Here is a 25,501-nt window from a genome sequence, read left to right as displayed (position 1 = left end):
AGTTCAGCTTTGTGAGCGAACGCCGATACCGATTGGCAGCCAAATCGGGCACAAAGGAAGTAAAAAAAATAAAATAATAATAAAATAACCCAGCTGACTGCCAAGGAGTTATTTTTGGAAAACCCATCAAGAAATCCTTATAACAATCTTCCAATTTAAATGAGTGCTGGCTATTCAGAATGGACTTAAAAAGGGAAGGAGGGCCAATCACAATTCCGTTGTCTTAAGATTAAAAATAATTAAAACCATTAGTGGCTAACTGTGCAGAGTTCCATTAATGCAAGTCATGTTTCCGGGAGATGATTAGGGCAAATAATTGGGTTAACCCTTCAGGCTGCAAGTAGATTGCTACAAGGAATTTTCAATAAAATATGCATTCATTTTATTAACCATATAACCCAGTTATTTCCAGTTCATGTGACCTTAACAAGCTTCACTTTGCAAATAAAAATGTGGTGTGGCGATATGAAAAATGTAAATCTTTACTTTACCACTAAGTAATAGGAGGTTAAATATAACTTCTTCACATTGTAGCAAGATTTTGTAGTCCATGCGAAAGAGGTCTAAAACATACATTTAGTGTCACGCAACTAAAACCCACTTTTTTATCTAAATCATACTGATGGAATTAAGAAACAAAATCTATCTTTTCTCCTTAGGGAGAGCACCTATACGGTGAGTGAGAAGACTCAAAAGGCCATCCATGCTCCTCTGGGTAATATGCAAATAAGGGAGATGGAACAATACCGCCACAGTGCTAACTTTGGTTTGAAGGAATACTGCCTTCCAATAGGTGGCACTGTAGAGGCATTGTTCCATCTCTCTTATTTGCTTTTTAAGGGCTCTTACCCACCGGCGATACAACTTCCCTGCGATGCGAGAGTGAGTGAAAACACATGATAATAAAACCAATGATTTTCAATGATTTCGTTTTCATTAGCAATGTTTTCACTGTAACCTCGCATCGCAAAGAAGAATGTGCGAGATCGACCATTGTTTTCAATGGTGCTGGCAGTAGCAGCGCTGGCCCCATTAAGATGAATAGGAAAAGATTGCGAATCAGGCTAGGAATCCCCCAAGAGAGGAGGGGGGGGGGGGGAGGGGTGCAGAGCTACAGGGGATCTCTGACATATCTCCCCATATTTGGAGAGATAAGGGGCGGGGCTAGTGGGTTTTCCTGAAAGCAGGGGCAGAGCTTGAGAGGGGGCAGGGGTAGAGTGGTTTTTATAGTGATCCCTCTCTAACCAATCATAAAAAGCTTTTCTTTATCTTCCATGTAGCTGTCTGAGGGCTTGTTTTTTTGGACAGAGTTGTATTTTTCAGTGGTACTATTTAATGTACCACAAAAATGTACTGAAAAACTTTTAAAAGAATTCACGTGGAATGAAAAAAGCCCCCCCCCCAAAAAAAGGGCAATTCTGCCATATTTGGTTAGAGAAGGGGCAGGCCACAGAATTGTGGAAATGTTAAAGGAATTCGTGTGACACCCTTGTGTATAGCCGAGCATTATCCTGCTGGAAAATGCCTCTTGGAAGCCACCATGAGAGGAACACATGTGGCTGCAGGATGCCCTGAACATATCGCTGGGCTGTCATTGTCTCTTGTACCACTACTAGGGGTGACCGACTGTTATATGCAATGTCCTCCCAGACCATAACACCAGCAGGGGGCAGTGTGCAGCTCCACAGCAAAGACAGGATTGAGGCTCTCACCCTTGAGTGTACAATAACTGTAGTGCCAAAATTACACCTGGATTAGTTGCTGAAGACAACTCTGTTCCACCTGGTAGCAGTCCAGTTTTATCATTCAGAACGCCACTACAAACGAAGGCAACTATGGGTGTCAAGGGCAGTACATGTAATGGGCACAGCGAGACTAAAATGTCCTTCAGCTAAGTGCCTGGAAATGGTTCCGACAGACACCGGGGTCTGTAATGATTGCCCCATCTGTCTCTGGATGACGGACAATGAAATCGTTGGAGCTGCTCGTGCTTGTCAAACAATCAGACAATCGTCTCTGCTGGTGGTTTGTCAATGGAACTTTGAGTCCAGTTGCCTTGTGTGTGCTCTCATAGATGCACTGGTCCCAACATCACATAACAGTCTGGTCAAAACAGCCCAGGTGGCCGGCAATTTGTCTATACGACCATCCGCCTCCTCGCACACACTGTTAAGGCAAAATTTCTTTGATTGTACCATAGAGGCGTCTAGTGGTCAACAAGCTCTACACAAGTGGAAAAAGAGGCCACTACACACGAGTAGGCTCTAAGAGCCTTTTAATAGGTCAAGAGTGTAACCACTTATAGGGCCTCAGTTGGTAAGACTGTTCATCTAATCACACCACAGCTACAATCATTTGCATATCTGTCTGAGATGTAGCTTCATGCAGAGTTTTGCAGCAAAACAACTCCATCTAAGGAGCTTTTCTTGACAAAGAGTGAATATTTGTTTTTTTCTTTGATTTTTTTCTTTATTATAAATATGGGAAAGGTGCATTTTTAAAAACTTTTATAACCTTTTATTTATAAAATTTTTCAACTAATCTTCACATTTCCTTTTTTAGTCCCCACAGGGGACTTGAACTTGCAATCATTTGATCGCTCCTGCAGTATAATGTAATACCATAGCATTACATCTCAATCTTAGGCCTCCTTCCCACGAACGGATTTCCGCCGCGTAATTCGCGGCGAAAATCCGCTGCGTTGCACGCAGCTATTAGGTTCTATTGAACCTAATAGCTCCATGCTCACGATGCGTAATTCCACCGCGGAATTACGCACCGCGATTTCTCCCGTCCTCACCCGCAGCATGCTCTATTTTCTGCGGGTGAGGACGGGCTGTACGCACTGACGGCTTCCATTGCAGTCAATGGAAGCCGTCCGTTCACGCTATCTCCCGCTGTAACCAGCGGGAGATAGCGTGAAAAAACGCTTTCCCGCCCACCGCCGAGCGTCATATGACGCCAAATGACGCGGTCCGGCCGCGTCACGTGACACGGCTGGTGACGCGAGAGCGGTGGGCGGTGACGAGCGGTGACGAGCGGTGACGCGGCGGTGGTGGGCGGGGAAGCGATTTCACGCTATCTCCCGCAGGTAAGTATAGGGGCTCTGGGGGGCGCCGTGACGGGCTTCACAGCGGAATATTACGCTGCGGAGCCCGTCACGCTCGTGGGAAGGAGGCCTTACAGTCAGTCTACCAAGCCACACCACAGGCATGGGTTCATAGAGAATCTGCAATGGCAGACCTAGGGACCTTTAGAAGGCCCCCAGCTAACATGGCAACTGAACAGCACCCTGCCCTCTCATGCATTTGGGCATTTAAAGAGTTACCAGCCATGAGCAGAATTGTGACTGGTGCATGTGGGTGTCAACTGTCAAACCCTGAACCTCCATGACGCAACTGTAGGTCCTGGAGCATTAAGGGGTTAAAGCAATTCTCTCCCACTCATCCCATGCTTCTCTCTGTTGGGCAGCAATCAGCATGTGCATCAAGGGTGGTTCGAGCAGATGTGACTAGTGTGTGGCACGCCTTCCAGATCAGATACAAGTAGAATTTTTTTCTTTTCTTAAAGAGATAGTGCTGCAACTGGGCTGGTCGCATGTGTCTGCAAGACAGGGTAATCTTGTCACCATTTGCAGATTTTTGGTCACATTGGCAACCATTCTGATCACCATCTGCAGCCGTGCTTTGTTAAGTTTATGTTATTATTCCAGTTCTAAAAATGAATCTAGCTGGAGAATATGCACCTGTGTCACGGAAAAAGTGTATTTTTAGATCTGTATCCATTTACTGCACCTAAGTAGGTTATCATAGAATGGCTTCCTGTATTGCGGGTATTAAAGAGGACGTCCGCTCTCCTGAAATGTCCATTTAGTATTTAATTTTTGTATTAACCAGGAAAGAATTCTCAAATCATGTTTATTTAATGCTATGCATTGTGCTGTTCCTGTGTTATGCCTCCTGGAAATGTATGAATACATTGACACGGGTGTCATTTCCCTTGTCAAAAGGGACATACTGCTGTGGTCCGACTGCTGAGGTCTGTGACCGGCTGCAGCAGCCTGCAAGATCCCATGAACCGAACACTGGCAGGGAATAAGGGGGCGGAACCAGAGGCGTAACTCGAAGTTCCTGGGCCTCACTGCAAAATCTGTAACACGCCCCCAACTATAATGCTTTATTCATAGTACTGGGCTCCCTATATGGAGAAGAGAGGCCTTATGGGCCCCCTAAGGCTCCTGGGCCGGGGTGCAACCGCTTCCCCTATAGTTACGCCCCTGGGTGGAACTGGAGATACAGAAACTGGAGATGGGGGAGTATAGTCAGTTTTATTTTTTTAGGCACGGTCAACTGTATTTTTCTTTATCCAGCTCTCAAAATGCCTTTAACTACACTGCATAATTTTTTGTTGCATACACCCACACCCACTAAGCACTGGAGAATGTTTAAAGTTGTATCATTTTTTGGATCTCAAACGCACTAGTCATAGCACAAGAACAAGAAACACAATTCCATGAATGATCATGCCATAATAATAATTAAGCCAACACAAATACAAAGTATTTTTGCACTTTCACAAAATATATTTTTGCTAGATCATGATCATACAATGGGGTTCCCAAAGGAAACCGGAATCTTTTTTTTTGGTTGTGGTAGGGGCATTACTACTATAGGTGAATGTCTGCGCACCCTTTTAAGGCAGTATGCCAGTTGATTTTATTGGGGAAGAGAGTAAACCAATACCCCTTTTACACGGGACTCCTATGATTTTCATGTGCTGAAGCGAACGAGCTGATGATGTCATCACCAGCGTGTTCGCGCTCAGGCAGTGTCTTCAGACCGTACGATTCTCACTGAGAATGATGCAGTTCTCATTCACTGATCTTCAGTGTTTTACATTCCAATGGGACACACTGAATGATCAGTGTATAAACTGCACAAGAATTGCATGAGCCAGTGATGATTTTTATGCCGGCTGAAACTGAATGATGAACGAGAAGCGCACGGCTCTTCTTCGGTGTTCAGTCGTTGGATCTCACTCAAACTGAATGATTATCATTCAGTTTCGCCTGTTTGAATACATTTTCTGAAAGATAACCATTCCATGTAAACACAGCATAAACCAATAGTCCAGCTTCACTGAGGGATCTGAAGGGAAAGTTATGCAGAGGCAAAATGGTGCAAAAATTTTAATGAAACTCTGGGCTTACTCACCAGCTTCTTCCTTAGAGGCCACAAGTAGAAAGTCACTCCAAGGTCCACATCCAGCAGAATTTGCCACACAGACCCTCACAGTTAGGTCCTTCAGAGGATCCCAGAAAGTCAGGTTGACTTGATTTCCCTGAACAATCAACTCTCCCTGTAAAAAGAGCAACAGCCAACTTCTGAGAAACAAAATCCGATGAACCATTCAATGGTGAAAAAAAAAAATGATCATGAGAGTTGCATCCAACAAAACTTTTTGTGACATAGATAGTAATGTATCGCTAGTCATGAGCTACATTTTTTGAATTACCACTCCATACAAAAACAGTTAAATGATGGGTTCACAAAATGGGGTACATTTTTTGCTGCGATTTTCAAAAATTGTAGTTTTCAAAAAGTTTTCGGAAACCTGTGGCAAACAGTACTTCATGGCTGCAATGTGTGAATCCTGCCTAAGTGTATTCTACAGCAAAGTCAGTTCCATACATCCGAATGGGGTTGGTTCTGCTGCATATATTTTTGCAATGCTCATTCAGATGGATGGTAGTCGCAGTCATTCCTGTAAGACAATCTACTGCTGTGAATACACCCACGCTAGGGAACACTTTACGATTTAATGATAAGTTTCTGACCTGTGTTATATTGTCTTGTTTCCACTGTACTCTGTATCCCTGCAGACTATCGTTTTGCAGATCAGGTGGAACTTCTTCCCATTCTAGCAATAAGCCCGAGCCTGTCCTTGTCAGATGGATATTTTGTGGCACAAGCAGTGGAACTGTAGGCAAAATAATCCTTTTTAGAATTTTATCAAATTTAGTCATAAATTAGATAACATACACATCTGAGTAAATTCCAGGAGCCAGGTAGGCAAGTACCACTGGGTAATTTATAATGTGCTAAATGGCTGCACAGAATGGGACTTGTGGCACTGTAATTAGAAACAAGTTAGGTTGGGAGGGCTAAACTTTCTCCTTAGGGAGAGCACCTAGTAGATATAAGGAGTCTTATACGGCCATGCAGGTTCCTCTTGGAAATGTATGCAAATTATAGGATGAAACAATGCAGAACCAATGCTACCTTTTAATAGGTGGCGCTGCAGAACAGCATGCATGGTCTTACAAGTCTCCTCACACTTACTTGGTGCTCTACTTATCTTTCCCGTCTGAAGAAGACTCTGGCTTTGGCTTATATTCCCAGTCATTATTACAAGGATTGTTAAAAGGTCTGACATTGACTTGTAAAAATGCTACCTTCTTTTAGGTGGTACTCCAGAGGCATTATCCCTTCTTCCTATTTCTACAAGTTAGATAAAAAAAACCTCTTGGGCCCCAATGCAAAACCTGTAACAGGGCCGCCAAATATAGTACTGAGCTCCCTATATGGACAAGAGAGGCCTAATGGGCCCCCTAAGGTTCCTGGGCCCGGCTGCATACCTTATAGCTACGCCAGTGACCAGGACCGATTTATTGGGTCCATAGCCCAGCTAGAATAATATTTACATAAAGTTTTATATCATTTGCTAATAAAACATCTTGAGGTTATACACAGGAGAGAAATGAGACAATAGAGGAGTGACTCAGGTTCCCACAAAATAAAAACCTCTTCTAGCTGCTCCAGCTCTGCTGTAACAGGCCTCATCAGAGGGTTCGGAGACATGTATGTAAATTTTACACAGTACAGAATACAGCCTTGAAAATGTTCAGTAAGACATAAAAAAAGACAGGCCATACAAAAAAGCCTTTAAAAATGTGCTCTGAGTCATCTTTAAAAATGACTGCGTGATCCAAACCTTCTATAAAACCTGTAAGTACATGCAGTATGTCTTCGAGATACCTGAATCCATAATATAATATTTAACAGATATCTTCAAAGCTTATGCATAACTGCCCCTCACATGATCAGGGTAATCGTTTCATTTGGTATATAGAGCAAACACATTGCTTCAGTACATTTCTCTATGGATGTGACAAATATAAACTAATAATAACTACATAAAAAGCAGTGAAATCGAAGGTTATAGAGTCCACCCAGCATAACAGTAAGCTGGTAGACCCTCTAACACAGAACACAAGCAGCAGCCTGAGAGGACCACTCAAAACACAAAGGCCATCTAATTATGACAAATCAAATGTTAGAGCGATAACTAACATTTGGTAACTTTTTGTCTGCCTTTACTTCAAGATATTACCATTTTTTAAAAGGCAGTTTTTACAAAAGTGACAGCAGGAAGTGCAGCCATATTGATTGTGACCTAAATTATCCTAACACAAATACTCATTAAATTATTTGTGAACGACTGTAACAACTTTTACAAACTTGAGATTACCAATGAAAAGCTAAAGAAGGACAAAGGGTAATAATACGAATTTCTTCATCGATTCTGTATTTGCACGCAAGGCCATTTCTATTCTTATTGGAGTCTATTCACTTCTGCTTAAAGGCTTCAGCTTTTGATTAATCCATTTTTAGGATGAGAACAGAAGCATCATGGAGGTCACCGATTTTAAAAGGAATCTTCAGGTTTTCGTTTCTAACTGAAGGCAACTAATAGCCTGTACCATCAGAAAAATCTTTGAAATCTCTAAAATCAGTAAAAATGTTCCAAGAGCGTTCGTTATTCTACTGATCCAGGTCTTGGGTGTTGCAGTTCCAAGAACCTCAGCTCTCAGCTTACCGTCCTGAGAAGTTCACATCTCTGAGAGCCTCAGGTGGTAGCAGTGCTTTATTTGGAGAATGTCAGTTATTGGTATACAACTGAAAAAAGATTGACATGTCAATATATATCGATCTTCACATCTACAGTGTTAGTGTCCCACCATTTCCAGTGGTTCTAATGTCTATTTTCCACTAATAGTTATATGCATTCAATAGTTTCAAGAACCTTGGGTGCCCTTGTTGCACAATTTCAAGAAGCTTAAAGGGGTTGTCTCGCGGCAGCAAGTGGGGTCATACACTTCTGTATGGCCATATTAATGCACTTTGTAATGTACATCGTGCATTAAATATGAGCCATACAGAAGTTATTCACTTACCTGCTCCGTTGCTAGCATCCCCGTCGCCATGGATCCGTCTAATTCTGATGTCTTCTTGCTTTTTTAGACGCGCTTGCGCTGTGCGGTCTTCTTCTTGGTGAATGGGGCCGCTCGTGCCGGAGAGCTGGTCCTCGTAGCTCCGCCCCGTCACGTGTGCCGATTCCAGCCAATCAGGAGGCTGGAATCGGCAATGGACCGCACAGAGCCCACGGTGCACCATGGGAGAAGACCCGCGGTGCATCGTGGGTGAAGATCCGGCGGCCATCTTGGTGAAGGAAGAAGAAGGAAGAAGGAAGACGTCGCAGAGCGGGGATTCGGGTAAGTAATAAAAATTTTTTTTTTAACACATCCTTTGGGGTTGTCCTGCGCCGAACGGGGGGCCTATGGAAAAAAAAAAAACCCGTTTCGGCGCGAGACAACCCCTTTAAGTATTTTTCCAACGTTTCAAGAGTCAGCTTTCTATCGGTTTGAGGGTCTACAATGGCAGTTTTGTATTTTTTTCTTCAATATACTACTGTTCTAGGGTCTCTTGAGCTTGAAACCTACTGCTTGGGTTACTGATCTACTATCCTTGGAACAAAGTCCCAAATTTATTAAGCCTGGCATTATATGCACCAGTCAAAAAAAGAAAATGATCAACGAAGTGAATAAAAGGTGCATGCTTCTTAATACATTTGGTGCATTTTAGACTGTTCTGAAGTTAGAAAATGAAATCTGTGAGCAAACTTAGATTTGCTCCAAAATTTGTACCTTTTTCTGGCTTTAGTAATATATTACATCTACTTCTAGTAAACCACAGCCACCTTCATTGGTCCTTTTTAATATTGGTGAGTGACAAAAAAACCCCCAAAAAAACAATTTTTTATCATTAGGTTTAATTTACAACAAAAACTGTGCAAACTTTTTTTTTAATAAATCAAACGTAATGAGGGAAGTATTCTAGGAGGTGATGAGGAGAAAGTAAATCTATTAAATAGTTTTTTCTTCATTGTATTGAAATAGGAAAGTTGAATCTTAGGTGAAATGCAGAGAGATAACATAAAGTCTCCATTAATCTCACCAGTTTAATGCAGGAGGAAGTATGGAGTGGCCTTAAAGAAATAAAAATGGGAAAAAGAAGTAATAAAAAAAAAAAATCACTTGGTCCCGATGGCATACACCCCTGGGCTCCAAGGGAATTAAGTAATGAAATAAATCTTTTTTTTCATACTTAATGACTCTATAGTGATGGGGACTGTTCCATAGGATTGACACAGAGCGAATGTGATCCCAAAATTCAAAAAGGGGTAAAAAATTGTGAACCCGCAAACTACTGTATAGGCGGTAAGTTTAACTTCTGTTGTAAGATGTTTGAAGGGTTTCTCAGAGAGATTATCCTGAAATATGACTATTTTCATTGAGGTACAACTCCATATCGGAATTGGTTTATGAGGGATTGCTCCTGTCATACCAATCTGATCAGCTTCTACGAGAAGGCAAGTTGTAGTTATTGGATGTCATTTATCTAACATTTTCCAAAGCATTTGATACTGTGCCACAAAAAAGGTTGGTCTATAAAATGAGAATATGTGTAAATGGGTATGTAACTAGCTCAGTGATAGAAAGAGTGTTATTAATGTTACATACTCCAATTCTGTCATCGTTACCAATGAGGTAACACAGGGGTCAGTGTTATTCTTTTTAATATATTACTCTTGTAGAGGGATTATATAGCGAGATATCAAAACCATGTAAAGCAATTTAAAACTAAGTAAACTACAGTATTTGAAACTTGTAACTTATATCAAAGAAGTGCAGCATGATGTAAAAGCCTTAAAACATAATAAAAAAACTTTTTAAAAATCAAATCAGTACATCAAAGGGGTAAAAAGGCGTCCTTAAACTATAGACAAGTTAGAGTCCGGTTGTTAACCTTCGAGACATGGTCAAATAAACAAGCTTTTAAAAAAGCAGGAGCACAAACACACCTTTTCAGACAGCAGGAACCATAATGAGCTTATTGTTCAGTTCTAGAGTTCTGCGAGAATGGTCCTTAAACAAGCTAGTATGATATGAATACATTAGCAGTATTTACTGTCAACTGTAAAAGTATAATATCCTGTATAAGCTCTATAATATCTTGTACAAAAACAACAAAGAAAAAACAAAAAAACAAACAAACAAAAAAAACCACAAAACAACTTTTTGAATAGGTATTGGGAAAAAAATTCTGTTATTTCTTCAAGCTGTCCCGGAATTTACAGATGCTTGGCAACCCTGGCTGGCTCACACCGATATTGGATTATCCGTTGGTTTATCTGCTGTATCTAGCAACAGAGTAGCAGCCAAGAAGAGAATGCCGAACACTGCTGCGGATGAGTCGGTGCAGTTTGACATTCAGAAGTCATAAATATTATGAATGTAATAAATACAAACCACTATTGTCTACTTAACAACTTAGATCTAGTGTAAACTGTATAACTGGAAATTTCAAAGCACTTGAAACACAAACTGAGGTAAACTAGATTTCATGCGCTATGCACTGCCAAATTCAGGCAATGAAAAAAAAAAAGGGTGAAAATTCAGCCTAACAAGACGACACCCAGCAGAAGCTGCTAACAATCATCTGTTTGTGACATAACTCGAGCTGTGACAGTGGAGAATTGTGATGGGCACAAGGGGAAATATTAGCATGAATTGAGTAATTGAACCATGAGATCCTGACACTAGGATGTTTTTTGTTAAGCAGGACAGACTTGTTAGGACTTTGGATGGACAGAGGAACTTTGAATGTCACATTAGGAGACGTTTGTCTGTTCAGATTATATTATTTGTAGCATAAATTTAAGGGTAAAATGAACAAAATACCTAATGTGAGCAAAAGAAAAATCCTAGGAGAATATCCGTTCTGTCTGCGCTCATGAATTCAACAGAGTCCTCCAGCCTTATACTGATTTCATACGATATGGTAGTAGCGTAGTTGAAGTGCGTCCGTGATGCGGCTTAAACGGCACCGACTTGTGAAATCAGCAGAGTTTTCAAATTTACTGAAGCTAAAAAGTAGTTTCCTTTTTTAAAATGACTGCGTGGTTATGCAGCAGTTTATCATACAGTCATCAACAATGAAACTACTTTTAACTCCAGTTAATTTGAAAACAGTGTAATCAACATGCAAGTGTGATTTTGGCCCCATCATGGGTGCATCTCAGATACAGTACAGTATACAGTACCGCAATGTAGGAATCCAACCTCTCACAAGCATTTCTAAACTGTGAACTTCAGTACCCCCAACAGGTCAGGTTTACAGGTATTGTCAGTGCATCAGTCCTTGCCACAGCTATTCTCTCCATGGGATATCTGTAAGTGGACTGTCCCAAAATGTAAAGTTACCCCCTATCTCCGTGCCATCTAAAAGGACTCCAAGTCTTTTTTATTTTATTAAATTGTGGACAACACCCTCAAAGGCTATGTAACCTTTGTGCATGAAGAAAAAAAATCAATACACATCTTACCAAGTCCCTACAGACTTGGGGAGGGGTGGGTTGCATTGAGTTTTCCCTCTCATGCATTTAGAAAGTCTCAGACTTGGTTTGCAGGCTCTTCTAATTTTGAGTTTCTGGCTCAAGGGCATTCCCAGCAATGATCAGTCTCTCTCATGACTGTGTAAAAGGGAGCGAGCAGTACCCCACTTCCCCCTTAGAGATGCGGAGCTTACAGTCACTCTAACATGCAGCTAATGTCTGTGGCATTAAGCCCTGCCTCCCTCCAGTCTCTGGGGGGAGTTCAGAGAACAGTCAAGCACTGGGTTAGTACAGCTCTTACCAGCACCATGTAAAGGCTCCCCTCCTCTAGCCAAGTACCACGACAGGGAAGGGGTTAACAGAAGCATTTTAGTTATTTTGCCATGTTTGTTAAGCTCAGCGTGGAGCTGCTGGGGGGTGGGGGCATATATGATCATATATGATGCAGGTAGTAATGTGGCTAGCATGTCGCTGCCAACAATAGCCCATTTGCAGGGCTGGGGTGTGAGGGAGATTCTGTCTCCTTATCACTGCTAAGAGTAGAAACATTCATGTGGAGTGTATTACCGCCCACTGTCATAGTAGCTTTCTCTGCTCTGTAATAGCTCAGTGGAAAGGCAGTGAATGCACATTCACAACAGGGAAGTTGGCCAGTGAATAATCTGCATCATGCTTTCCAATGATGGGCAGGAAAAAAACAACATGGTGGTATGGTAGAGATGTGTGCATTTCAGACAGACCACCTTCTTGGTTGTGTATATTTCTGAAATAGAATGTATATACCCTGCACAGTTGATTCTTGCTGGCTTAATACCCCAAATAACTCACAGAAGTCATTTGCAATGTACTCTTAACAATTTAGTGACAAACCCATTTTATACCTTGATAATCAACCAATTTTTCAGGGGTATTTTTCGTCACTGCATTCCTAGAGCCATAATGTTTTAAATTGTTCTGTTGTCTTCGTTGTATGACAACTTGCTTTTTGCAAAACAAATCTTTAATTGCATAATTTTTGGGTACATATGTTTTGTAGGACTTACGTTTTATTTATTCATTTTTTTGAGGGGGGTATTAGGAGAAAAAAAAGAAAAGAATTAAAAAGTTTTTATGGCATTCAGCATGCAGAATAAATAATGAAACACATTCTCTGGGTTAGTACTGTCAGGTCCTGGCAAGGGGGCAGGAGAAGGCCTTAGATGGTGAAGTGATTGGTACCCAACTTTCCAAGACTCTGCACGTCAACCAGACAAGTGACCATCACTTACTGCCACAATAAGCGCTGCGGAATAAGTTGGCGCTATACAAATAAAGATTATTATTATATTATTATTATTCCACAGCAATCCGTCTAGCCCTGCTCTGCAAATCAATTTGTGACATACTGGACAGGAGGAGAGAGGAGAAGGGATGATACCTATTGATCCCACCTCTGTCCTCGATCACTCTGCAGTATTGCAAGCTTGAAGTCATTAGAATACAGGCCGATTTATACCCAGCTTTCCTAGCCTTTTTACACATGCGAAGCAAAAGCTCAAATCATCCACCTGATCAGTTCAAACACAGTCCAGAGCTCTACACTACGCATACAAATTAAACATGGCCACCACCAGTTTTATATGTAAATTGGAACCCGACTTATGAATTATAAACAGAATCTTCGGAGTTTTAAAACGGACAAGGCTTGACTGATAAAGTCTAGATTTATTCTAGAAAAGGTCTAGCAGTGCCAAAATATGGTCTCTGCAAAGATATTCTCCCATGTAGCAACTTTTTTTTGTATAAGGAATACAGTATGACTACACACTCAGCAGATTTAAAATAAACAGGAGAAATTAAAAGAAAGTTACCAGACTGGCATCTCAGTCCAATGGGTCCGATTTCGGCAGAGTTCCTAGAACAAGGGACAGCCCATATACCGTAGTATCACTCCAGGATTGCCAATTGGGACCTGTGGGGTCCCACATTATAAAGGGTCCCTCAGAACACTCTTTCTCCCGCCCTCTCTGACGTCACACAGAGAAGGGTGGATTGGGTTTCTAGGAACTCTGAAAAATCATACTTTCCTATTTTTAGTCATATCTCCACACAAGGTTATCTGATCAGGAATATAGGCTCGGCACATTTTTAGTCATGATTTTATCTACACGAGTCTACACATGGCTGTATTCAATTTCATATTTTCCCAGATATGTGGTTCTGGGTGTTCTGGGCGTGGACCTCAATGCGCGTAGATGTGCTTTGTTCAGCTGGGCCGCCAAAATTCTGAAAATATGATTCATATCGGGCTGAGACCTTCATATGCCCAAATATTCTTTATTAAAAGATTTTTCTGATGTGAGTCTAGCACCAGGAGGTCTGCGTGAACCATCCAAGGTGTTAATTCCACACCAAAGAGGCACTTTGCCTTGAACTGTGGTTAGCTAGTTTTATGGCCACCGGGATAAGGGATTTCCTGTCCTCTTGTACATCAAAGGCTTATCAAATACAAGAGAAGAAGGGGGATTAGAACATTGGAATTTATCCAGCTTTTCCTAGATGCTGAAAAGCATTTAACCCTTCCACCTACAAGCTACACAGCAGTGTTGCAAAACCACGTGGGACAAAGGTAGCTGCGCCATACTGAATAGGCCAACATAAAATGAATGCTGAGACACACACCAAGATGTCTGACAGGTTACAGCTTCTACATCACAATATATACCCTACCTATTGCATATCCATCTATCGTGTATATATATATATATATATATATATATATATATATATATATATATATATATATATATATATATATATATTATATATATATATATATATCTCATCACAGTAGATTCATTTATATGACAAGTGCCTTTCCAGCTATAGAGTTTATACAATTTTTCAAAGTTATGCTATTCATGTACACTTAAAGATCTTCTTGCGTCGCTGAACTCCACGAGCCATAACATTTTTAATTTTCCCATCGACAGAGCTCTATAAAGCGCTTATTTTTTTTTGCGAGATGAGCTCCAGTCTACATGAATACCATTTTTAGGAACAAAACACATTTTTTTAATCTGTTTTTTTCCCGGAGGCAATATAAAAAAAAAAAGAATTTCAGATTTTGTTATATTATTTTCAGTGTTCACAATGCAGTATAAACAGTATGTAAAATTATTATTATTTTGAGGTGTCAGTAGGATTATGTTGATAAAAAAAAGGAGAGAAATTTTGATATTTTAAAAAAAGCTTACTACCATTCAAACCCTTTTTTTTTTTTTTTTTTTTTTTAAAGGATGTATTTTTTGTATGGTTGCATTCAAAAATTCCCAATTTTTTTTCTGTCCACAGTTCTGTTTGAGGATTTTTTTTTTTTGCTGGGGGAAATTGTACTTTTTATTGGTACAATTTTGTGATCCTTATGACTTTTGAATCGCTTTTTTATTCCATCTTTTTGTGAGGCGAGATATACATAATTAGCTATTTAAGAAATTTTTAAAAATATATACCTGCGTGCAATATGCAGGTTAAATAATGTGCTAAAATGTTTTCATTTTAGCATACCCAGAAGCTATGTTCAAGCCTTTGAGTGCCATGGTAACTCATCAGGACCCTGTGATCACATCACGAGTGTCCAATGGGTGACAGAGGGAGCTCCCCTCCTGTTCGCCTTCTACATGCCACGGTCGCATTCACCGCAGCATGTAAAGGGTTAAACAGTGAGGATCAATTGTTTCTCTGATCCCCACTGCTCGAACAGCCAGGTCCCCATTCCCACTGGAATGATGAATTAGTGACCACTGTAAAAAGGCATATGAGTGGTCACTAAGGTGTTAAACAGCTCTAGAAAACTTGGCACGATAGGTTCAACTTGGCATTTTTATTATGATCTTTTCAGTGCTCATTTCTGAACTGCATCTAATATTAAAGAAAGTGAAGCAGCAATATTGAGCATTTTCCTTCTTATAACCTTATTGTTAGAGCCAAAAGCGATACATCATTTCAAGTAATCAGGACATTTCTCATTTTACCAAAGCACTTTGCATTACCAGCCCAATTATATACAGTGAAGCCTCTCCAAAAGACCATCCCTTTATCAGACCATTTTTTCTATGGCAGATTTTTAGTTCTACCATCTATTATACATACTGGTAATCCTCTTAAAAAAACTATCCCCCACCCCTCAACCAATTTTTAATACAATTTTGGGTGGTCATCGAAAAGAGGTTTTGCTGGGATTTTGATTAAAGTGCAGAAGATTCTTTAGGAACTTTTTCCAGTAAAAATGTCACCTTGCCTAAAGCAGTTTTGCCAACAAATGGCAGCACTCAGCAAGTGAAAGATTTATGCATTGTTAGGCCATAGTACAAATCAATGCCACTGGAGCCTTAGCCTCCCTGAGATTATTGATTATTTTAGAACCCATTAGAGTTTAGCTGAACCATGTTTTGTGGCTTTATAAAATGATGTATCACACAGATGTACAGCATAAATAGAACAGGATATAATACATGACAGGGCTTACTCTGCAGAGGAATCTTGATGTAATTAAAAGGGTATTCCTCAGGAAAGGTTATTAAAACAGTTGATCAGCAGGGGTCTGCCACTTGGGATCCCCAACAATGATGTGATCATCAGGCCTTCTGTCAGTGCATCTTAGCCGTATAGCCGCAGTGTGCTCAAAGTCAGAAGTGTAATAGGAGCAAAGCCTTCTGGCTCGGACCATAATGAGGTGCTGGAAGTATAATGGCAAGCATTGCTCCCATTTCCCATTGAACCTGAGCAGCAGACTCCCGTTGATCAACTAGTCTGAAGATTAGTCAATGGTAAATGCTTGGAAAACCCAGCATCACAAGAAGGCCAAGAGCTCCATGATAGTTTTAAAGTGTATGAGGGCTACATCAAAGACTCTGGTTTTTGTTTAAATTCCTAGTCATGTTATAAGGCCTGTTAGAAGGTCGGACATTGACTTATAGGGAAGTAGTCTTCCAGTATGTGGCTCTGCAGATGCATTGTTCCATCTCCCACTTGAGAAACAATGCATTACCTATAAAGAGCATTACATGACCTATAAAAGTTACCTCAGGGAGAAATTGAACCCTCCCAGGGCCAACGATTTTATGCTTATCTACCGATTGAGACATCTCCACTAGAGATGAGCGAGTGTACTCGCTAAGGCAAACTACTTGAGCGAGTAGTGCCCTATGCAAGTACTTGCCCACTCGTCTCTAAAGATTCGGGTGCCAGCGGGGGAGAGCGGCGAGTTGCGGGAGTGAGCAGGGGAGGGGGGGGGGGGGGGGAGTGAGAGAGAGAGAGAGTTCTCCCCCCCATTCCTCCCCGCTCTCCTCCGCCGGCACCCGAGTCTTTGGAGACGAGCGGGCAGGTACTCGCATAAGGCACTACTTGCTCGAGTAGTTTGCCTTAGCGAGTATGCTCGCTCATCTCTAATCTCCACTAATGTTAACAGAAGTTAGCGATACGCAAGATAAGCAAACGGAAAATGTCACGATAAACTCCCACCCCAGGAAAGGAGATCTCAGTACTAGTTGCATATCCTTCCATATTTCTGTAAAACAAAAAGTGCTGTCATTTAGAGATCTCGAGAGAACAGAAGGTAAGAATTAGACAAAACACCCAGTTATTTGCATATTTTTGGGAAATCTCTTCGAAGAAACCTGCACCCAAGCTAAAGCTGTAGTTATACAGTTATTATGAGACTACACATCTCCGGTTGCTCCGACAGCAGAATAGTGAAGATGCTACCAGCTCCTAGATCAGTCTACATGTCATACTCATCCAGTACGTTCTATGATGATTTACATACAGAAATATGCAACGTCCTTATCACAGCTATAGAAGCAGAATCACAGGAGAGTAGCATACACTACTTCGTTCTCATCCTGACTGAATAGTATTTATTTTTAGAAGACAAGTCTCAGACTACATGGATTTGTTACAGAGCACAATCCCACCGAGTACAGTGTACACAGAATGGAAAGTTCAGGCTGTTCTCAGATGCATTTGGTATTCCAAGCTACATTAGGCTATATTATTCCGCTTCACAGAGACAGAAAAAGAATAGTCCTGCCTAAGAGTATACCAACATACTTCAGTTTCACTATGAAAGAACTACAGATCAAATTAAAGCTGATTGTAGTAAAAAAAAAAAAAAAAAAACTCATGACATATTTACAGCAATTTTCAAAAAGAAATGCAGCAGACAGAAATCAAGGAGTACTACAAAAGCTAAGAAAAGCGGCACAAAGCATGTAAAAGTTCACAACCAGATACCAAAAAGTAATTTTATTGCTACATGTAGGAACAACGGCCGCCCTTCGTTTTCTCATTTCTTACTGCTTAGTTCCCTGGTGGCAATTTTCACTTGGGGGCTCTTTTTCATATTCTAGATGTCACATTGCTATGACCTTCTATGTATTAACTCTTGCATCTTGTTTTTGGAGTATGCTTTTGGATGCATTTTTGTATTCAGTTATGACGTTTGAACAGAGGGCGTATTTATCTAAATCATATATATGTATTTATTTACAGGATTGGCCGTGGTTCGTGTTGACACTTATTGTACTGGTAACACTGGCTTTGTTTTGAAATTGTGTGCTTTTTAATGGTTTTTATATTTTTTTGTTCCTGCATATCAATAAAATGAATTTTTGTATATCTCTTTGGTATCAGATTGTGTGCTTTTAGATATTTGTGTTAGTTTTCCTGCTTTTGTAATATTCTGGCATAGGCACAATAATTGCACCCCTGCTTATTTTTAGTAGCGTCACCTATAATTTTGGTTTAGCAATAAAGTAGTATACAGTTCTTTGGTTTCAGAAATCCAAGAATGAGCCATTTGGTCATCAAAGACCCTATGTAATGTGCCACGTATGAGAAAAAGCCACTAGCAAAAACACATCTTTACCATTGTTAAACATGGTGGAAGTGCTGTGTAAGAGTAAAATACAGGAAAAACATGCTGCAGTATGCAAAAGAACTGCGACTTGGCAAAATATTTTATTTTTAGTCAGACACAGGCCTTAATCTTAAGTCAAAGCTGCACAAAATAGAATACACTTAAGGACTGCTCCAGTCTTCTGTAAAGCAAACTTAATCTCTCAACATACTTCACATTTACTTCTATGAGAGTTACGGAAACAGCGTAGCACAAAAGGCTCAGCTGTTTCCGTAAAATCCAGCCACATATCGGTCCCTGGATGCAGCAGCCAGAAGAAATGAAGCAGGATGGGTTCGGGGGCCCAGATGGGAATAGCCCTTTAGGTAAAACAGCTGTAAGAAAGCTAACTAAAGCAAAAAGAGCATATGTCTTTCTTTGTGTAAATACTATTAAAATATGTCATTTTTAACAATCCTGAAACAACATATTTACCTCTTTATATACATTAACAAGAGACTAAAAAGGTATGAGGGTATAGCAAGACTGGAATTACAAGGACCCCAGGGTAATATGACCTATTTCCTGCATCTGCACAGAGGAAATCCCATTAATTCTTCTTTCAGCAAACAGAGGTTACGTAGGCTCATTCCACTACCATTGCACACAACAGAGGTTATCCTTAGAATATTGCAGAAATATCCACACATCTTCCATCTGTAGCAGCACACAATATTTACCCTTACAGCAAAAATATAGATAGTTTAACAATTTGAAAAAAGTACTGCTTTAGTGATTACACTTTTACATACATCTGGCCCTAGACAGAGTGTTCTCGTTGGAGGAAGTTTATTTCTGACACCAGGCTTAGTAAGATTCACCCTGGCACACTGAATGCATGAAGAGGCACACACCTCTTCATGCATTCCTGAACCTCCATGTGCCTTCATGGAAATGTCCCGACCAGGCGTACATTTATGCCATAATTTGCGCCAGTTTTTGGAACATGTTCTATATAAACCTGTTGGTCTGGGGTGGCCACATCCCCTCCCAACAAGCACTGCCCACTTTTCAAAAAGATTGTTGGGGCCGACACACAAAGCTAGCAAGTTGCAGAATTTTTCCGCAACCGACCCTTGTGCACAATGTAGCTACCTTTCTAGACCAGAGAATTGACATAAAGCCTTCTTAAATGCCCCCCACTGTTTTGTCATACACTTCAACGTGTCACTAAAATTTTAAAGGGATGGTCTGGTTTAGAGAATACACTTTAAAATACCAGCTGCTTCTGAGTTCAGGGATGGGTATTAGGTGACATCACAGCATCAGGCCCGGACCACATGATGCTTATGCCGCAGCATCATTCAAAACTGTAGATGCCAAGGGGGAAACAAGCTTTTTGTCGGCTGATAAGCTGGCAGGGATGACAGCCAGCCAGTCAGTGATTTGTTTTAGGTATTTAAATCTGCTCCTCTGACCAGAGGATTCCTCTGTATCTCTGCTCTGTTAGGTAGTGTGGACTGCATAATGCTTCGTCTGTGTACTGTTCCATGCCTAGTTCTGCATCAGTTTATTTCCTTATTTCCTTGGGTGGTTTTCCTTCAAAATTGTGCCTTTTGCCAGGTGTACCTGTGTGCTTACTGGGGCTATCAAATAGGTTTCATCCCAAGTGCTAGTCTCTATCCTTTATTCCATCTAAGGGTGCCTACCCACTGGCGATTTTTTTTCCTGCGATGCTAAATTGCGTTTTTTCTGAAGAGCAATTAGCATAGAATGCGTTCTTGTCCATTTGGGGTTTTTTTTCCGTTTCGTTGCAATTTTTCACATAGGAACTGTCAGTTGCATATGTCTCCTTATTTTTCTCTTAATGCACCCATGATTGTCAATGTAAATTAACGAAAAAGGCGCTAAAAACGCCGCGAAAAAGGCGCGGAAAACACGTGAAAAGCGCTGCGTTTTTCACGCACGAAAATCGGCAACGCCAGTGGGTAGGCGCCCTAAGTAAGTCCCAGGATCCTGTTGCAGAGTTGCTCTTTTCAGAGCAGATGCTTCACTCGTTAGGCAGGCTGGTTCGCCAATTTCTCTCTCTGGTAGTGCTACAGAGAAATTAAACATTTGCTTATGCAATGAAACGGTAACTATAGAAAACTGGTAATTGGTTTCCAATATAGATCAGTCAGAAAGAACTACTGGAAGTTAGGGGAGCACTATACATCATCCTGCAGTTTTATGTGAAATATAGCAGTGTGTATAGTGTATAAGTCATTTATAACCAACACATCACAACTTACCGGACTCGATCGTTTGGAAAGGTAGCCAATCCGTAAAATCTGAATTTCCTACTTCATTAGCACACTGCAGACGAATGCTGTAATTGCTCTGTGGCTTAAGTTCATCTAAGACAACGCTGTAGGGTGGTACGATAATATTCTGTGAATACATTTCCCGTTGGTCCTGAAGCAGCAGTACCTAAAATGTTAAAGCAACACAAATCAAATGAAACACATCAGAAAATATAGAAGACAGGCTGTAGTAAGGGGGTGGCATTGACAGTATTCAGTTTTCTTGTAAATTGATAATAAAATGCTCTCTTGAAAAAAGGTACAGATAAGACTATTCGTAGGGGAACTGAAAGCCAGGCCATAGCGACTGAAGTCTTGGTACATGAAGGTTTCCTATATTGTGGCTTCTCCTCCTCTATGGCTGTGCCACACGTAGAAGATGCTGGGATTTCAAACAAATGAAGCATGATCTCAAACCCTATGATACTTTTGCGTATCTGGCAATTGCAGTAAAATGCAATTTTGTTTGAATTAAAATAACAGCTTTGAGAAAGCCATAAAACAGACGGCATTAAACTGGGAAGTGATTATGAGTCTAGACATTGATTGGCTTAGTGCGAGTTGGTTCCCGAAATACTCAAGCAGGACACGGGACAAGAGGATGCTGTTCACATGAAACTTTATTCTATCCAGAGCAACCACTTATGGTCCTTTTACATGGAACAACTGTTAAAGAAAAGTCGTTTGATCATGCGAATTTGAATGATAATTATTGTTCAGTGTAATCACAGCCAACGAATCATGAATGAGAATTCATTTGCTTCTTGTTCATTGTTCATTTTGTGCAGGCATAAAAATAATCGTTAACTCATTCGCATATCGTTGCTTGTGAATAGAGATCACTTAGCTGTTCACATTCACTGGCACACCAATTTGCGAACGCAATTCTTAACTACTTATCTGCCCGTATAAAACAGGCTACACAAGCAAATATAATAATAATTGTAATCTTCATTTGTATAGCGCCAACTTATTCCACAGCGCTTTGACAACACAGGGGTATAACAGTTACATGTGGTAATCAAATTAGAGATAAGGGTGGGAGAATCTGCACCAGGGAGTTGCAGGAGGTATAGGGGAATGGGATGTAAAAGGGAGGCAAAAATAGGGAATGTGGGGTGCCGTAGGTAGGCAGTGGTCCAGACATGTGTGAGCAGGCATGGGGCGTGTTATGGTGGAAGTGAGGTGGGAGAATCTGTTCAGGAGATCAGGTGCATTTGAAGTTCTGTGAGTTGGGGATTGTCCGGATATTTTTGGGTAGTAAGTTCCAGAGGACCGGTGCTGCTCTGGTGAAGCCCTGGAGGCGGGAGTGAGAAGTTTGAATTAGAGGGGTGTTTAATCTAAATGTATTGGCAGATTGAAGTGCATAGGTTTGGTGGTATATGGACAGGAGGGAAGCGATGTACGGTGGTGCGGCAGCATGGAGAGCTTTGTGGGCGAGACGCTTGAATTGAGTTTTATAGTGGATAGGCAGCCAGTGCAGCAACTGGCATAGCGCAGAGGCGTCCAGGAAGCGACTGAAGAGAAAGAAAAGACTAGCTGCAGCATTTAATATGGATTGGCGAGGGGAAGGCCAATTAGCAGCAAATTGCAGTATTCGAGTCAAGAATGGATGAGGGCGACAATGAGTGTCTTTAGTGTGTCTGTGGTGAGAAACGGTCGGATTTTTGCAATGTTCTTGAGGTGCAGGGGGCATGTTCGGGCCAGAGATTGGTTGTGTGGGGGGGGGGGGGGGGGAAGAGAGGTCAGAGTGACGTCAAGACAGTGGGCATATTGTCTAGGGGTTATGATGGTGCCAGACTGTCATTGTTTGCTCGTGCTAACGATTTATCACTGTGTAAAAGAAGACTTATAAAGTTACAGTTCAACAATCTTATGGCCCACAGGGTGATCAAGTACAGTTTAACACACTGGGCAAATTGGTATGGTGTGGCTCTCTCTCAAACAACTTGGGCAGCCCACAGAGTCATACTTCAGAGGACGATCTCAGCCTGGAAATTTTGGGGTAGCTGGTTGCACGGATTTGACCAGCTTGCTTCCTGAACCTACAACTTCTGGCAATGCAATTACTACTGTGACACATGCTGCACCCAACTGGGTGGTCCACACATCAGCCATATAGTGTATCTTGAAGCCACCAGCAACGGCAGGTGGAGTCAAGATTGACAGGGGGCTGACGCCCCCTGAAGCTGACTGGCTGCACAGCTTGTTAGTAGCCAGGTCCTGGCAGGCCACTAATGAAGGAATACAAAAGAATACTGCGGCCCGGGCTGCTGACACGCAGCCCCTCCCGGCGGCAGAACAGAAGCATCCCACCCAGCCCCCGATGTGAGTGCAAGCTACCGACCAGCAGCAGGGAGGCAACAGGGCCGGGCCCAGAGACAGAGTAAGGGCCTCCGCCGACACAGTGCAGGAGGACATGATGGATCCCACTGTGGCCCGGGACACTCCGCTGTGTAGGCGGCGGAGCACACTGCCAGGTAACACACAGGGAGCTGCGCTCCCTCAAGGCAACAGCGGCGGCCAGCCTCTCCCGGCGGCAGACCACAAGCCGTCCAGCCTCCTCCCAATGTGACTGTTAGATAGCGGGCGCCAGCAGGGAGGCAGCACCGCGGGGGGCATAGCGACACTGACAGGCGGCACTGCAGGAGCACAAGAGGGATGGTAGTGCGGCGCTGAACACTCACGCCTCACTCACATGCCACTTTGCTTCTGCCCATCTGCATCAGACAGTCATCGACGGAAGAAGGTTATAGATAACAGGGCTGCAGCAGAGCCGCGAGGAAGACACAGGGTCCGCAGTTTACTGACATGGGCAGCCAGCTTCTTCCCCTCATCCACTGCAGCAGCTTCTAGGACCTTTAGGTATTCTGCTAATTGAGGGCTGGGGGTGTGACAGGGGCGTTTCTTCTGTCAAACCCCTAGCTTCCGGTGGCGTCAAGAAGCACTAATACCGAGCTAGCGTTCCCATTAGACTGCTGTTCGGTTATTTGAACCTTCTACATGGCCACCGTACTAGGGCAGAAAGCTATTATTTTCACATATCAGGCATTCCACTGTACCTTTATTCAACAATAAAACAATAACACCCCCAATGTTTAGAACTTTAGGGGTCGAAGGTGGGTGGAGGCTCTCCCTTCACCTCACCTACTTTGCAGGCTACCATGGTCGTATGTTAAGGACAGAATGCCATAGCGCCACCCAATTCATGAAGGCTTGGCATGGTAGAAGGGCAGATGGCTTATCTTAATTATGCATGCAAGACTTGAGGTTTAACAGTAGCTTGAGTACCACGTTCGAGACTACTGGCTTAAAAGAATGTGTTCTGTTGCTGCTTTGTAAAATGGTGAATTAATTGGTAGAAATCACAAAATTAACTCATTTTAATACTCAACCACATGCCCTTAATTAAAACACAATTCAAGACATTTTAAATTAAATATTTTTTCTAAAATTTAATGAACCAGATATTAAATAGTCACTGCAGACAGCAGGAAAAAGGTATCAAGTGCATCCCATATGAAAAGCATTGTTGCTTAGCCTAAATTCAACGCGCACTTGTAGGAAAAGCATTAGCCTCGATTTTCCCTGAGGACGCCAGGGAGCTGGCGAAACATGTTGGGACGCCAACAGCAGTGTTTTCAGCACAGTTTGCTTGGCTGCATTTTGCCCTCTCTCATGAGTGCTTGTTTAAGGATTCCCCTTGATACTGAGGAGGGAGTTTGAGTCTTCCACTTGATTCATAGAAAGCTTAGGGCAGGTTTTCACCTGCATTTTGGTGTATCACCTGATGATTTTTCTCATATGTAATCCCTTGCCCCTGATTGTGATCATATAATTTCAAGCAGTTTCCTATACTGAGGAGAGAGTTTGAGTCTTCCACTCAAGTCTTTGGAAAATAGGGCAAATCTATAATCTTATACGGGTGATTTACCTAATGAGTATTTGTTTCAGGCAGCTGGAATCTGAATTTTTAACATTTAGCATGTGAATTTAAATTTCTGTCTAATAAAAGTTATATTTTAGGGAACTTGGTAAAGGGGTTAATGCCTTTGGCATGTGTTTTCAGTTTAAGTCACTTGTAGGAAAGGGATTTAGCTGAAATACTTATTATATTACTCTAGGAAGTAAAGCGTGAGGAACGATAAACGGCACTAAACTGCTAATCTGCTTGTGGAGAAAAGGGTATTTCAAGAATGCAGGAATGACCCTTTGGGTAATGGGAAATGTGAAGTTGTGAGATAAAATATAAAGTTTTAATGCCTGAAGGAATATTTTAAAATACGGGCTGACAAGCACCATTTATCATAGAATGGCTGAAATCTACACAAACGCAATTAAATTTTTAATAGGTTCTCCAGATCTTTTATTACAGGAACAGAAAAGTTAAAGTGATTGTGTGGGACTAGAAAAAGTGTCAGTTTTTTTTTAATCTCAACACTCCATTTTTATCCATGCGCGGTGCTTGATATGCAGTTCTAATTCTTGACAATTCCCATCTGTTCAATGCCAGGGCGGCACTTGCAGTTTGGCAAATTAGTCAGAT

At 41.5% G+C, this 25,501-nt stretch overlaps 1 protein-coding gene across 1 annotated transcript in view; it reads right to left on the bottom strand.

Annotated features, from left to right (window-relative positions):
- Positions 1–25,501, bottom strand: part of TYRO3 (TYRO3 protein tyrosine kinase) — a 173,954-nt gene that overhangs the window by 41,521 nt on the left and 106,932 nt on the right. The window contains exons 7-9 of the mRNA XM_066608303.1: positions 20,905–21,082; positions 5,837–5,979; positions 5,214–5,358 (exon numbers count right to left, since the gene is read on the bottom strand). Coding sequence (XP_066464400.1) covers positions 5,214–5,358; positions 5,837–5,979; positions 20,905–21,082 — 466 coding nt within the window. The remainder of the gene's footprint in view (positions 1–5,213; positions 5,359–5,836; positions 5,980–20,904; positions 21,083–25,501) is intronic.

This window comes from Eleutherodactylus coqui, chromosome 6 (genome assembly GCF_035609145.1).
Source record: "Eleutherodactylus coqui strain aEleCoq1 chromosome 6, aEleCoq1.hap1, whole genome shotgun sequence".
Lineage (NCBI taxonomy): Eukaryota > Metazoa > Chordata > Amphibia > Anura > Eleutherodactylidae > Eleutherodactylus > Eleutherodactylus coqui.
The sequence above is the reverse complement of the archived record's forward strand: the minus strand, read 5'-3'. Positions and strand labels throughout refer to the sequence as shown.